Source organism: Drosophila innubila (assembly GCF_004354385.1).
Source record: "Drosophila innubila isolate TH190305 chromosome 3R unlocalized genomic scaffold, UK_Dinn_1.0 2_E_3R, whole genome shotgun sequence".
Lineage (NCBI taxonomy): Eukaryota > Metazoa > Arthropoda > Insecta > Diptera > Drosophilidae > Drosophila > Drosophila innubila.
The window spans coordinates 18,967,301-18,983,111 of record NW_022995380.1 but is presented as its reverse complement, the minus strand read 5'-3'; the positions used below and the strand labels follow the sequence as shown (position 1 = coordinate 18,983,111).

General features: G+C 35.4%; 1 protein-coding gene across 1 annotated transcript; it reads right to left on the bottom strand.

Annotated features, from left to right (window-relative positions):
* Window positions 1-1,785: 1,785 nt before the first annotated feature.
* LOC117789723 (uncharacterized protein DDB_G0284459-like) lies at window positions 1,786-13,100 on the bottom strand. The gene is made up of 3 exons (XM_034628831.1): window positions 12,726-13,100; window positions 9,215-10,809; window positions 1,786-2,772 (listed from the first exon to the last, which is right to left on the bottom strand). The coding sequence occupies exons 2-3, from the start codon at window positions 10,696-10,698 to the stop codon at window positions 2,484-2,486; spliced, it is 1,773 nt and encodes a 590-aa protein (XP_034484722.1). The 5' UTR covers window positions 10,699-10,809; window positions 12,726-13,100; the 3' UTR covers window positions 1,786-2,483.
* Window positions 13,101-15,811: the final 2,711 nt, after the last annotated feature.

Sequence of the window (15,811 nt, the reverse complement as noted above, 5' to 3'; positions counted from 1 at the left end):
CAATATTAAACATTACACACACATATACATAAACAGACAGTACATATAGAAATTATAAACAAATTCGCGACAGTGAGTTAAGTAGAGAGAGAGTGAGAGAGAGAATTAGTGAATTTTTGTGATCCGCGTGCAGACCACGTACCGTTACACGACGATGGGCGACGATACACAACCGAAGAACGAATATTTGAATCTGTTTCAGTTTCAGTTTCTTTTTCAGTTTCCCAATTGAGAAAAACACACATTTCTTTCTCTACTGTTTGGTGTGTGATATTTTTAAAATTTCCCCGCATCACGAAGAGACCAAGACGCAAAGACGAAAACAGTATTTGAGTAAATGGCAAACATACAACTGGCGCTAGGTGGAGCTGCTGTGTGCTCTCACCAATCATCAGTCAGCTGGTGTCCCAGTGTCATGCGCAATGCTCTCCGCTGATCAAAGAGAGTCAAACAAAGAGAACGCAAGAAGGAGAGTGAGTGCCACTCACTGAGAGGATCATGGACAATGTAGTGATGTAAATTTAAACATAACATCGATATTAGCATTGGATTGAAATGTGATGCATTGATAAAATTAACTGCGAGTCCAAATAAGAAAAATATAGATTTTTATAAATCAGAGAGAATACAATTTTATGTGCTCAGTTGCTCACTCACTAAATAATCATCCATGTGATCGACAAAATACTCATCGACAATCCAATTTTCGCCGACATATCGTTCGATGGGAATATCACAGAGTGCCACCAAGTCAAATAGATTCCTTTGACGCTTCAACAGCAAGCAACGACTTATCTCAGCTCGATCATCGAAATCCTCTTCATTCTCTCCTCTTTCATATCCAATGTTGCCGTATGAAGTTGGCGTCGCCTTTTGCGCATGTCGTTTATAATGTTGCTCCAATTGTCGAAAGTACTGAATATTGACCAACTTTATGGCAACGCCAGTCGCGATCAGTGGATGATGCCACGCTTTAGCAGTATAACAGTTTGAGGAATTTGTGCGTGTTCTATACGATCTGCTCTTGTATGCTCTGCTCGCTTGGTCACCCAATCCCAATTGACGTCGAATTTAGCACTGACTGACATGAGCTCTGTCAATGTGTTGAATGTCGAATGATCAATTGAATGAAAGAAATCGAGGTCAGCGGCAGGGGGCAAAGTGAGGCGAGGCGAGAGCAGAGCAATTAATTCTGCAGATTATCAAGATCTCATAGGGAACACGACATGTGTATCTTAACTATGCAATCTCTTAAGATCTAAATTCCTTTTGTTATTGTGAAAACTATTATTTTAATGAGTTTCACTCTCATATTTAACAAGAAAATTCAAAAGGTACACAAATTTAGAGATCAAAATTAAGAAAAACTGTACTTCATTAGCATTATGAAAAATTATCTTTTGTTTTTCCCACTCCATTTGAATATCTTGATGTAATTATATATCGATTTTTTGTACTGTGCGAATCTGTTTTCATCGTATCGATTTAAATTATTATTTTTTTTTTTTGGTATGTTTTCTTGTTGGTTTCTTTTCAAAGTATTTCTAGAACTTAAACAAAATATTTAACAGTAGTAGAAAAAAAGTGCAAAGTCCGAAAACCATAATATTTTATTTTTTTAGATTTTTTAACATTCCGCTTCCCAAAATTTTTTTATAGTTTGGTGTTCCTAATTTTTCAGACATGTTATTTAAATGGAAATCTCGACGAGCTATGAAGATAATGTACCTAGAAGTCTGATAAAACTATTTAATTCCTAGAAAATTGGTTGAATTTGGACAGTTGAATTGTAGAATGACTGTTTGATTGATACAATGTAAACCGCTAAATGTTGAAATGCAAAATTAGCACAGCAATCACCGCAAAAGATAAGAACCAAGTGGTAAGTGGTGAGTGAGTGCTAAGTGAGTACAATGAGTGCGCTGAGAGCTGTGTGAATAGATTGCGACTATTTCAAGAGTTTAAATAAATTATAATAGACTTTGTGGTCAGGGTGAATAAAGGGTAGCTCACAAGGTAATCACTATCGTGATCAGCAAAGTACTCGATCACAATCCAATCATCCGTGTACGGCATAAAGCGTAGCGATGAATGTTCCAGTAATAGATCCCGATAATTATCGATACGTCGCAACTTGGTCGGCAGTTCACGTATTTTAAAACAAATTGGAATTTGAGAGTCCTCAAACTGCTTGGCAGTAATTTGAGATTTTTCTAAATAGCGTTTGAAAAACAGCATGTTCTTTGCTGAGTGATTCGATAACTGATTGAGAAACACCCGAAACGAAATTTAAAAAAAATGCAAACAAAATTGGCAAGCGAAGAGAGTCAGCTGAGAATAAACTCGTACATATTGGGGGAGTGTGTTAAGGCAGGGGGATAAGGACTAAGAAAACTTGATTGATTTTATTTTTTTTTTTTCGATTTTTTTCTAGTTTAGTCTGTTAAATTTTGCTTAATATTTCTTTTACCATACTTATTTATTTAGCATTTGATTGTTGTTGGTTGGTTGCTCAGCCTAAATGTTCGTTTGTTTCGCATTTTGTTAAATAGAAAATGAAAAGTTTTTACCTTAGCTTGCGATTGGCGATTGTTGCGCCCGCTGTCACGCTCATCCTTGGCGCGCTCACGATGCCGCCGCCTTGAGCTAGAGTGCGATGTCTCTTCCCTATAACGATACTTGTGCTGTCGCCTCCCAGTTGCGGGCGATTTGCGATGTGAACGCTTCGAGCGCTCCTTGCGTCGTCGGGAAGATGAGAGGCTATCATCAAAACTGCAAGACAATAAGAGAGAAAGGAAGGCAATTTAATAAATGGTAAATAGTAATTAAATATTAATGAATAATAATATAGATTCTGTTGAAATCATTACAGTTCTAATTTAATCAAGTTGGGAACATATTCAAGAGACATTTTGAGTTTTCTGTTGTTTTATGAAAACTTTAACATTATCAATGATATTTTGATTGGTGACAACGGAGATCAGACTACTTTAATATTTTATGAATTCGTTATGTTTCATCTTTTTTTAAAGTTTTAATGCAGTTTTTAAAGACTCAGATCTATCAGGAAAAAGGCTAAATTGACAGCACTTGAATTGAATATTACTTAATAATTTAAATTCATTGCATAGAATATAAATATAGATGAATGGCCGACCTTGATTGTACGCCCAGCAACTGTCGAATTACCAACAAAAAAAAAAGTGACTAGCCAAGAGAATTGGACAGTAAACGGAGTCAACATGGAAAGCTACTTAACGGCTAAGCTGCTGTTTGTTGCTTTTGTTTGTGTTGTTGTGGCTTTGCCCCTTGGTCGGGTTCTTGGGCCCCGACGGCGAGTGTCGGCGATTGTGTTGGCGAATATGCGAATTTGCGTTACCAATCAAGTTAATCAACTTGGCCGGATGGTTGGCTGGCTGCCTGGTTGCTTGCTCGCTTGGTTGGTCGGTCGATTGGTTGGCAGTCTGCCCACCATGAGCGACATGCCTTTGAGAGTGCGTCGTCGGCCAAGTGACAAAAAGGCTTATGACACTCATTGCGTGGCACAAAAGCAGCAGTAAAAAAAAATCTTAAAAGTACTAAGCTGCACTCGATGTATTGGCAAAAAAGGATCGATTTTAACAAAGAGAAAAAAAATATAATAGAATAAGCTAGAAATTTTTTAGATAAATTAAAAAGAAAAATCCAACCTTCTTTCCTTTAATAAATATTGACAAGACCAATGGAAAATTGAATTTAAAAAAAATCAATTTTAAAGAGCAAATCATTTTTCATAATTTATAAATTTCTCATAAAATTTGCGACAATCTTTTAAATAGCCCCATTTTATAGTGTGTTTGTAGGGTGTTATAAAGCAGCTTATCAAAATACAATCACGATTTAATATAAGTTAACATTGGCATAATTTCAGAGTGAATTTAAAATGTTTCCTTTAAACAGCATATTTCATATCATATTAGTCTTCTGAATATCTTTAATATAAATATAAAATCACAGACAGAGAAAAAGAACTTTCAAGTTATATTTCTTTTATCTTTTCATATAATATTGAAAACCCGAACCGGTTTGCAGCCTTGATTTAATATAATATTTAAAATATTATAAATAGATATTATATTTTAAACAATAAATTTCGTATATAAAATAAATAAATTTAGAAGTAAAATTAAAATCGTATATTTTAACATTATTTAAAATGTGATATAACATTATTATTGTCGTCTTTGGATGACGTTAAATAAACAAAGGCAGCGACAACATTGTGCAAGGCCAGAAACTGTGTCAATAACAGCGGTAGCCCCCAACCCTAAACATATTACATCAATGGAACTCACACACACACACACACACACACATTCTCACACCCATAAGATATCGACACGCCCAAGCAGAAACCAGCAACATGCACAGCTCCACATGCGGGTGGGCAGACAGTCAGTGGCCGCCAGTTGAGATCCAAGATCTCGGCATGAATCAGCTGCCTTCCATCCGATCCGATCCGATTCACACTCAGATAACTGACCTAGGCAGACAGACAAAGCGCTACCAAGAAGTCAAAGACAAGTCAACAACTAAAACAGCTGCTCTCAAGATCTTTTCGGAGACAATCAACGAATGCGGCAACCGATTTTTTTTCGGTTTACTCTCGCCCACAAATCGTGCTTAATTTGGTCACGAAAAATTATGAGAACGCAACGAAGCTGAAAGTGACTTTGACTACAAGTACGTTACACTCTCACACACACACACACACGCACATACACAAGTACACAGCTGCAGAGCTTAACGCCTGCGCTTATTTCAAGCCCGATTGAATAAACAGTCAAAAAGTCAGCGCCCTGGTATTGAATGTAGGCTCAAATCAGTTGCCTCTTTGGCCAACAAAAAAAATATATTTGACTGGCGTCTGGTTTAAACATCCAACACCTCTTAAGGCAATACGGTAGTTAATAGAATCATAGAACAGAAATCAATAGCGAGAGTCGCTCTATAATATATGAATGAAAATATTAAGATGAATTTCTCTAATTCAAAAATAAAAATCTTACATTACTCAAAAGCCCAAGTTGTAATCTGTATTACATTTTTTTGATACATTCTTTAAATTTTATTATTTGTTGGGGACGTTATTGACTTAAATATTCTACTCTTTATTATTTATAAGAATTTAAACGGATAACTCTATTGTTTATTTACATGTCTTGAGATTGTCAAGTTTATTTCAAACTCCCCTCGCTCAACCGTATTGTCGAAAATACTCGTATTCTTTGTTCTGAATCTTGATTAATGACACGACGCGTGCAAATTAGAGCATACCATTTTTGTCTACATATTCGTATTTCAATTGGATATTAATGATGATTCGTTGATTTGAACTTGTGGAACTTTTCACACTTGCCTCGAAAGCCAAGCTTACTACTCAATAAATAGCCGACCGATATGGGCGGAACATATTAAGTAATTGCTATATAAGTTAATTGATTAAGCAACTGTCTACGGTACCAACTGATTTAGTCTGATATTAATTAATGTCATTTAATCCATAATGGTAATAATAATAATAATAATGGTGACGGGAGAAACGAAATTATTACTATAAATTTTGTAAAATTTAGATAAAACTATTATTACAAATTTCCATAAAATGTTAATAAATAAACAGCTGATTAAACAAGAAGATTTAATTTATATTACAGTCTATTTAAATATATTGGATTTCTATATATTGGACAAGATAAGTCGGCCCATTTTATGATATGATAACCATGCAAAATTTTCAATTGAAAGTCACACCCATATTCTGAATTATGAGTTTCTTCCGCAACCCTCTGTAAACTTCTTAAAGATCTTTAAATCAATTATTGAATTTACAAGTGTTTATTTTCGCAATTAGCTTCGATTTTTCGCAACCCTTTATCAGTAAATACTAATATTTATCTAAAGTTCTTTTTAACCTAAACAACTGAATAATAAGAAAGATACTTCTTCATCCAGCTTCAATTCCATATCTCTTTGGTCTGATCAACACATGTGAGAATTATAGAATTATATCTTCGTCTCTTGCCCGTGTTATTAAGTTATGAAATTAATCATTTGAAAACCAGTTTTCGTATGATTTACATAGAGCAGCTAAGACACTTTAAGCCCACTAACAGTCAACAGTCAGCGGCCAACAGCCGACAAACATTTGTTGTATTTCGAGATATATATTTTTTTATTTGTGCTGACCCTGAAAATGCCATAAATACATTAAGCAAAACCGTACATATGTACCGTATATATATATAAAAATAAACTCCCTCCACCCCGGATCATAAGATGCCATTGTATGTGTTTTTGCGTATGTGTGGTGTGCTGTGCTTATATAAATGATAAATTCTCAGAGCTAATAATTGTGGCTCGATTCAGAGCTTCAAATGAATCACTGATAAATTTCGAGATATGTGACTCCAAACTCCGAAAAAGTTTGGATCAAAAAGAACAAAAAACAGTTAAGGTTTGATGTTGGTCGAACCTTTGACCTAGCAACTTTACAATTCAAAACTATTTGTCCAATTTTCCATGATTTTTTTCAGAAAAATGAAACGTCTTGGCATCAAATTTTAAATGTTGTTTTATACTAGTTACGATATAAAAAGCTGATGAAAAGTGAAAACTTGTGATTTAAAACTTTCAAAATTCCGAAGGAGGGACCTCTAGCATCAAAATCGCATTCTGGCTGGCGTGGTCGTATGGTTCTTTACTTATACAAGAATTTAGTTAGGCAAAAGTTGAGATTTAAAACCGGAATTATTGGTTGCTCTTAGGTTAAAGGCGATGACAACAAAACGATTGCTAAATTGTGGCTTTTGTTGATATTGTTGTTGTCATGCAAAATGACAATACAAAATGCCGTTACAAATAATGTAAATAATATGAAGAAAAATAAATGTGATACAAAGAATGAGTATAAGACAATGACAAATAGAAATTGTATTGGGCGCATGGGGCGAATGAGTAACGGTATTATGTAAATTGATCTGGGTGGCAAAGCGAATCAAGGGCGAATTGACGCAACAAAACACGGCGAGCCTTTGAGTTCACCAAATATCTCCAAGGTCATGACTATCAAGTGATCAAATAAATGAGAGCACTGCAAACAAATATGTAGAAGAAGAGACAGAGAAAGAGTTGACTGATTTCGCTTTATGCGTCAAAGGGAAGAGCAGTTAATGGTGAGTCAGCGACACCATCAAGTCTCCAAGTCAGTCTATCCGGCTGTCAGTTATGCAGGCAGAGATCGCACGCGTCTCTCGAGGTTCAATGAACGTAATGTAATGTATACTGTATACTCTATACTCTACCCTACACACTCAACAATGCACACAGTACATTTAGCTCCACAACTGGACAGACCGAAGCCGGCCATTACAGTTAACAAAAACAAGCAAACAGTTAAGCAAAATCAACGACGAAAAAATAAAAATAAAAAATATACAGATAAACAAAAAGTTCGTTCAATTTTGATCGTTATGTGATCAACAACAAAAGCACAAACACAAACAAGCAACTCAAAAAGGAAGTAAATGAAATTTTTGTAAAATATACAAAGAGAATTCTAAAAGATAATTCGATATTGCATTATTGTTATTGTTGTTGTAGTCAATCACCTTTTGGTTGCATGCTTAAATAGGAAGTCAATAAATTCAAGCTAAAACAAATCATTTCACATCAACATTTCCCCAACGGAGAGTGAAGAGGTAGACATTCTAAAAGTTGCATGTGTAGATTTTCGGGCTACCTTGCAGTTGTCGGAACTGCTCGAGAAAAGTGAACTCAAAAGTCAAGATAGAGTCAAGAAAACTTCATTGTTCTTGTTGTAGTTGTTGCTGTCGTTGTAGTTGTTGTTGCTGCTGCCGGCGGTAGTCGCATCAATTATAAGCGTATATGGACTACGGAGACAGGTCCGGTTTTTGTTTTGGAGCGCGATAAACGTCAGATAAACGAGCTTAAGAGCAAAACAGAAGCGAGTTGTAGCAACTACTCGTATTTAAACAAAGCAATGCGATAAAAAGACAAATTACGCGTAGAGTATTTAATTCAAAAAGTCCTATAAGCATTCTTTTAAAGAAAAGAAAACATTTTTTGAATGTTGTTTGTTTGTTTTGTTGTTTTAAACATTTTTAAAGTGACAAGAAATATGATATTCCATAAATAAACTACTTTGCAGTAAACTCAACAAATAGGTTACTTGATTCTATCGCATTACAAATATGTTCCCTGATAATCAGCTTTGCTATTGCTTTCTACAAATCTGATTTCCCAATGCTTCTGAGGTCATAATGAACTGAACAAATCGTTCTCAATGGATTGAAGTGTGTCACTAAAAAAGTAGAGGGCTAACCAATCAACCAGCATATGGTTGGCAACCACATCGCCGTCGGCACGTAGAACACAACAAACGCTTTTAAGCACTGTCCAACCAAACTGGCGCTAAGATTGCCTAATGAGTTGAGTTCAGTTGAGGCCCGTTCGTAAATTGTATATAAGTAGGGGCGGCGGTGCTTGACCAAATTTGGCAGAGAGATCTTGAGCTGTAGCGGCACAACGCCAACAGATTGGAGAACGACTTGAATATGAAGTGCTGACAGACAGAACGCTTAGTCAGCCCCCAAGCTGAGGGGCAACTTGAGCCATCGAGTCTAGCTCCAATTTCCGCATAGAGTTTTGAAATGCTCTTGGTGGGTACCTCATACTAGTACCGAATATTTTTAAAAGAATTGCAAAAACAAAGAAAACAAAACTAAGATAACAATTTTAAGAAACCAAAATGAGGTTGAAAAAGCAACTTAAAAAAACATAAGGAGTAAGATTTTAAATTAGCCTAAATACACTTTGGACTACAGACAAGGAAAATAGTATCCAAATTGGAAATGATTTACAACCGTCTCTACTAATTTTCATTTGAAAAGAAACCTTTTTCAGAGTATTTCTTAAATTGAAACTATTTAAAACTATTATGAAAAAATGTAAAACCGAAATCAAAAAATATTAAAAATTAGCTTTTTCTAAATTTTGCCTTCCCCAAATCCTTAGTTTTGTTTCGTAATTTTCTATGTTTATTATTATTATTATTATTATTTTTTTTTATTGCATATATTTGTCGAACTTCTTAGAGAGAATTTTCCTACATAAAGTTTTGAAATATCCGACAGAGAAAGAGAGAGCTACTCACTTATACTCACAAGTCGTGGACCCCAAGCGCTCGGATCGACGTCGCGTTTGTTGCTGCTTGCTCCTGTGATCACTTTTGCTGTTGTTATGGCTGTTGTTGTTGTTGGTGTCGACATGGGACAACAAGACGCGATCGGGATAGAGCGGCTTGGGTGCCCACGATGCTGCGGCAACATAAATATCCGTTTTGGGCATAGGCGGCGTCTGGGGATCGGGTGTACCAGCTGCATAGCTATAGTAACCATCCTCGGGTTCCTCCAACGCTGCAAGTCGTTGCTTCGTTTTCGTTGTTGTTGTCGTCGTTGTTGTAGAATCATCGCTATAAAGATATTCGTGCATGGAGCGTGCATATTTAGCACTCTTCCTTCGCTGCTGAGTCGGAGTAAGTGGTGTGTTTTTACTGTGGCTGAGCGCCTGAATCTCATCGTTGTCTGGAGAGGCACGTATCCAGGAGCTGGCAGGCACATATTGTCGCTGCTGCTTATGACTGTGCACCACCTTGGAGAAGTCCACATAAAGCGCCTCATCCGTCGAGGGTTTGCGCTGGAACTCATCATCATCATCATCATCCTGGGGTGTTGTTGCAGCTCCAACGGAACTGTAGAAACTATAGTTGCTTGAGGATTGCGAATAGGAGCGATTCCGTAAGCCATAAAACTCATCCTCAAAAGGCAAACCCTGTGGAAATTTCTTCGAGTAGGCTTTTTTAAGCTTTGGCGAATCATGTGAATCGCTGGAACCTGTGGAGGAGGCGCCTCCCTCCAACTCCTTGGCTGCGACTGCCACTGCGCGTTGTCGGAGGCTCAACTTTGGCGTTGCCGGCAACTGACGACGCAGTGCCAACGGAGTGGCCTTTGTTTCCATCATGAGATCATTGTGTAGTTTACGCTGTTGCTGTTGTTGTGGTGGCAACGGTGCTGGATAATTTTTGCTGGAACGTTGTGTACGACACGGCGCTGAAGCTGGACAATTCTCCTTGGCACATCTGGCATTTGTGGCTTGATAGGCGCGTTTCTGTGTTTGATTTACAGCCTGTGACTTTTGTAATATTGTTTGGCTAGTCTTTGGCGGTCTGGCAAGATTTGAAGGTGGAGCCGGCGCTCTTGGTTTGCCATAACGTGAACTGTTGTTGGAGGAAGCACAGGCATTCTCAATGCGTCTAATCAGCTTTGGTGTTAACGGCTTGACGTTACCCTCCTGTTGTTGTTGTTGCTTTAGTTGCTGCAGTGGCTCCTGCACTTTCTGACGATTGCTGCTGCAGTAGCTGCTCCTCCAGGGCTGCTGTCGACTGAAACCATTGCTGGCTCCTCCGGCCAACTGTTGATTAAGCGACGATGATGATGAACAGGAGGAACTCAAGGCGGTGCTGTTGTTGTTTTTGCTGTTACTATTGTTTTGACTGTTACCATTGCCAGTTGTTGTCTTGTTTGTTGTTCTGCTGTTGTTGTTGTTGTTGTTGTTGTTGCTACAACTGCTGCGAGGCATTTTGTTAGCTGTTGTCGTTGTTACCGTTGTTGTTAATAAGACTTCTCGATCTTGTTGTTATTATCAAAAAGAATTTGAAATTTTTTTCTTTTTCTTATTTATTTCCTAGTGCTATAAGAATATTTTTATAAATTAATGCACTAGTCACAAACTTGAGTCGTTGTTTATTTTCGCAATTAGATTCGCTATTGTTGTTCTTGAAATTTTTATCAGTGAAGATTTTTATTTATTTTTATTTTCTTATTTGCTCGCACTACAAAAATATTCATATGAATTAATGCACTAGTCACAAACATAAATCGTTTTTTATCGATGTTAAAAAGATACTATGTTGTTGTTCTTATTGTCATCACCAACAAATCAAAATTAAATTTTTTTTATTCTAATGTTTTACTATATTATATTCATATTTATATATATATCTTTTTATCTGCAACAATTGTATGTATCACAATGTATTATTATATATTTTCAATTCATTTTTAAATGCTGTGCACACACGTAGCCTCACCTAAAAACGACAAAACACAACACAAACCTTTTTTACTTTAATAAATTATCGCACAATTTTCATGTACTTAACACGTTTTCTTTGACTTATGCATTTATTTCTACTTTTTTCTCGCTTTTTTCTGATACTTGAAGGTGCCCCTTGCCCCTTGTAGTTGTTCTTGTTTTTATTGTTGGAACTGTTGCATTTATGCGACTTCTCGTTGGCCGCATTTGTTGCTGTTGTCAGCGTGTTGTAAAAATTTAATTAGCTGTTAAAATAACCCTGAACCTTCTAGCTGCGATTTCCATTTGCCAATTTTCGCTTCGCATCAGCGAAAAATTTCAAATCCAATTGACAAGTTCATTGATAGTATTGTATATCCCCCCCATCCCTTCCATCCGTTCAAGAGCTAACCAGTTTTTGCAGTTTATGCAATTTACAAAGTTTGGTAGAAAGTGCCTGGCTGCGGATACAGCAGATACAAATACTACAGCAATCCTCTGTGACCAGTTTTCCACCTGATTTGAAAAGGAAACGTAAACGGGTCAACAAAAGTTGAACCGCAACAACAAAAATAACCACTGCAACAAATCGACAACTTGTTGCGGCAGCTCAAAAACTGCTTTGCCTAATGACTCAAAGATAAAGACAGCGCATGAGTAATGCGAAGAGAGTTCAAATCGGAAATGCGTGGAAATCCCTTGCAATTCCGGTACACCGGAATTTGTCAGTCAAACGACAATCACAAACCTGATAAAGCCTCAAATACACTATACAGTTTTTTCAGTAGAGTATATATAATATACTTGACACCTCTACTGTAGGGTTTTCTCTTCAAATTTACTCTATAGTCGTAGAGTTGTTCTACAGTACAAATGGTACAAAATCGGTAAAGCTCCACACTCTACTCTCTATACTCTACTGCAATACTCTATTGTATATTTTAGAGGCTACTTCAATGCGTATATTTATGTAAGTATATTTATATGTAGGCGTCTGTGTGTCGTTGTCGTCGGCGTCGCCATATCTTATCAAAGTTAGTTAAACCAACCAAGTCAAGTTCTCTATTGCCCAAGTCGGTCGAGTTGTGCGTTTTGCCGTGTGATTTTTTATTTCTCGTCCATTAAATTAATGCAAAAAACATTGAAAGTCTTATTTGAATATTCTGCAGAATATTAAATTGAATATACATATTCTTTGCAATTATTATTTTTGTTATTTTATTTGAATTCTAGGAAATGCACACAACATTGAAAAAGTTTTATATTTAATTTTTGTGATAAATCACATAACATTGCAGAATAAATTGTTTATAATTATTGTTGCTGTTATCTTATTTAATTTAATTTCTGCACACAACATAGGATATTTTTTTATGTATATGCTGATAAATCGCACATTATAAAATTGACAGAATGCTTTAACAAATTGTTTGCAATTATTATTGTTATTGTTGTTACACATATGCACGCACACCAACAAATTGCATACTTGACAGCTGCATTTGTTAAAAATTTTAATAAACACACTTTACATTTCAATTTCTTCTTCTCTTTATTTTACATTTCGTTCATAAAGGCGCACTTGATTGTCGATTTTTGTATTTATTGTTGCTGATGTTGAGGCTGCACGGCGGCGACGACGACCGAGGAAGAAGCCAGCACCTCCATTCGCTTGCAAGTTGTCGTTGCGACTGAGATTTAAAGCGACAAGTCCGCAGCGAACAAGTGTCGGTTGCTTTAACCTCTCTCTCTCTCTCTCTCGTTCGCCCGCTCTCTCTTTCGCCCGCAACGCTGACGAATTCGCCTTCGTCGCTGGCAATTTCCAGTTTACTACTCGATCGTGAATTCGCCGTGCGTGTTTGCACCCAATTTATACACTCAGTTCATACACGGAATTTGCAGAATACATTTTAACAAATTGAAATTGTAAACTTGCAATCAAAAACAATAAATAGCGGAAATGCGCTAATTCTCAAGTTTTAAGTATAGCATTTTGTATATCAAATACATAATATATTCAAAGATGAGTAAACTAAGGTACCTCATGAGAACTCAGCATGTTTTTATAGCATTTACAAAAACGAAGAAAAAAGAAATTTGGAAAAAATATTTTTAAAAATCAAAATAATGAAGAAAAGCACTATAATTTCAAGAAAAAGGATTTAAAGTACAAAAAAATATATTAATATTAGGAAAAAGTGGCATTCAGTTTCAATTTTCCTTACATTTCTTTTATAAATTTGTTTTCCTTAAATGCATAATTCATATTTTAAAGCAGTTTTTCAAAAACTTAACCAAAATATCTAACAGTTGCAGGAAAACTGCAAATGTCGAAATTCTATTTTAATTTGTTATAAAGATCGAGGAATTTATTAAAATAAATTCAATTAATTTTAGATTTTCCTTAATTTGTCAAACCAATTTTTTGATTACAATCTTAGCTTATTTTGATTTTGTAATTAATATTTTCTAATTATAAATTTCACAGTTTTTAATATATTTTTTTTTGGAATTTTATATTAAATTTTGCTATTCTTTGACAGAAATAATAATAATAATTTTGCAATCGAGTACAAACTTCCCACTCACATAAAACATCGAAGATTGATAATTCCGATAAAAACAATGAAAGAATTAAATTTAGCAAAGATATATAAAAAAATTAAATATGGTTCGTTTTATCTGTCATTTCAATAAAGTTATCAGCCATTGAATGCGGATGAAAACCAACACAAATCTTCAGTCGAATTGTCTGCTGATCTTTGTAAAACACTTTGGTTTTCATATTTAGGCATTTGATTTGAAGATTTTCTTTTCTTTAATATATTTTTGTGTTTTGCTCACACTTCCGCGTTGTAAGATGCCGGATGAATAATGAGTAAGTCAAGTCACTGATTTAGCAATTAATCTGGCGCATTTTTATTGCAAAATGAAAAGGTTAATAAACAAGGCGATTGTTGTACATGAATTCAAGAAGTTTACGACAAAGAAAGCGAAATAAATTACAAAATGCGACAATGCTTACGGTTAAGTCAAGCCAAACTCAACCACGATATGTAGAGGCGAGTAGAGGAGAGGAGCGCGAGCGGAAGCGGGAGCAGATGCTGCGTTTGTGGCTGAGGCCATGCCTAAAAAGGCCATGCCAAGTTTATAAAAAACAATAATAAATGCGACAACGTCTCAGTTCTCGTCGTCGTTGTCGTCTGCGTTGCCAGAGGTTTTTGAGTAATATGCAAATATGTTTTAAATACGCAGGCGAATAAATTAAATCAACTGCAGCAAGGAAATGCAACGGTTCAGGATTCACGCCTACACTTTAAACCAAAGTGAAGCGGGTTAATTGCAATTGGCACAAAGAAATCCCAATCACGGCATTAATTCCGAGTAAGCCGACTAAGGAGAAAGAGAAGGAGCATGCTGATGAGGATGACTCGCAAATGCATCTTGTGACACTTTTAAAAAACACACGAGTTTCACCTGCTGCCTTATTTGGCGCAATGTTAATTTGTCTTTCTGGTAACACTTGACTGCCTCTTTAACTGCCCAGGCCATTAAAAAAATGATCATTTAAAAGCCATTCAAAAGAAAAAGCAAATTATACTGCAGGAGTCCGCTACGTGGGCAGGACAATCAGAAGTGATTTCACATTATGAGAGTCCTATCAGAAAAATGCAGACAGTTCCAAATTATGTTTGTAGAATATTCAAGTAAATGCCCGGGAAAGAGTTTAAAACTGTATGAAACTATTCAAGAGTCTCTGAGACATATTGAGTAAATTAAGTTAATTAATGTGTTACTAGTGTTTACTTTGGTAACAAGCTTAACGACAATCAGAGGAGTCTTGCTTCTTCATAAAAATGTAGACAACTCAATATTTTGTTTGTGCATCATTAGAAATGCTCTAAAGAGGTTTAACTTTTATAAAACTTCTTAAGAGTCCTCTGATACATATTAAATAATTCAAGTTTATCAAATGTGTTACTATTGTTTATATTAGTAACAAGATGTTGAGTATTAATCATTAATAAACAACAAAAAATCCTAATAGTAATAAAATTAATTATTAAAAAATTTATATCTTTATTTTAATTATTTTCTCAGTTGTATGCATCACGTGTATGATCTTTTTTAATTTTTTATATTTACTAAGACTCATACTTTAATTATTTTAGTAATAAATTGCGGAAAATTCTTAGCTAATAATTATCAGTGTAATACTCTTTAATTTTATTTTTCTTTAAGAATGAACTTGAATTTAAGGCTACTCACGTTGGCTCCTTGGATATATGTGAAGTGTTTGCATCAATTTCATGCCTTCGACGTTTCGCTGCCGATCTAGTGTGATGTGTCTTCGTAACGCGGGTCCTATTTATAAATATGAGAAAAATGTAACAATAATATATTTTTGGTATTTATGTGCATATTCATTGAGCTATATTTGCCTAGATATATGCATGCATGTATTATAACTACATGCAAGTATGTATTCACAGTAGTTCAAGTAATTGTTTTGATAAAGAAAAAGTACACATCATGGTAATTTATTAAAAAATGGTTTAAGCCAATGAATGTTTTTTTTCTGCTTGTTCTAAGAATCATAAGCTATATATAAAATTAA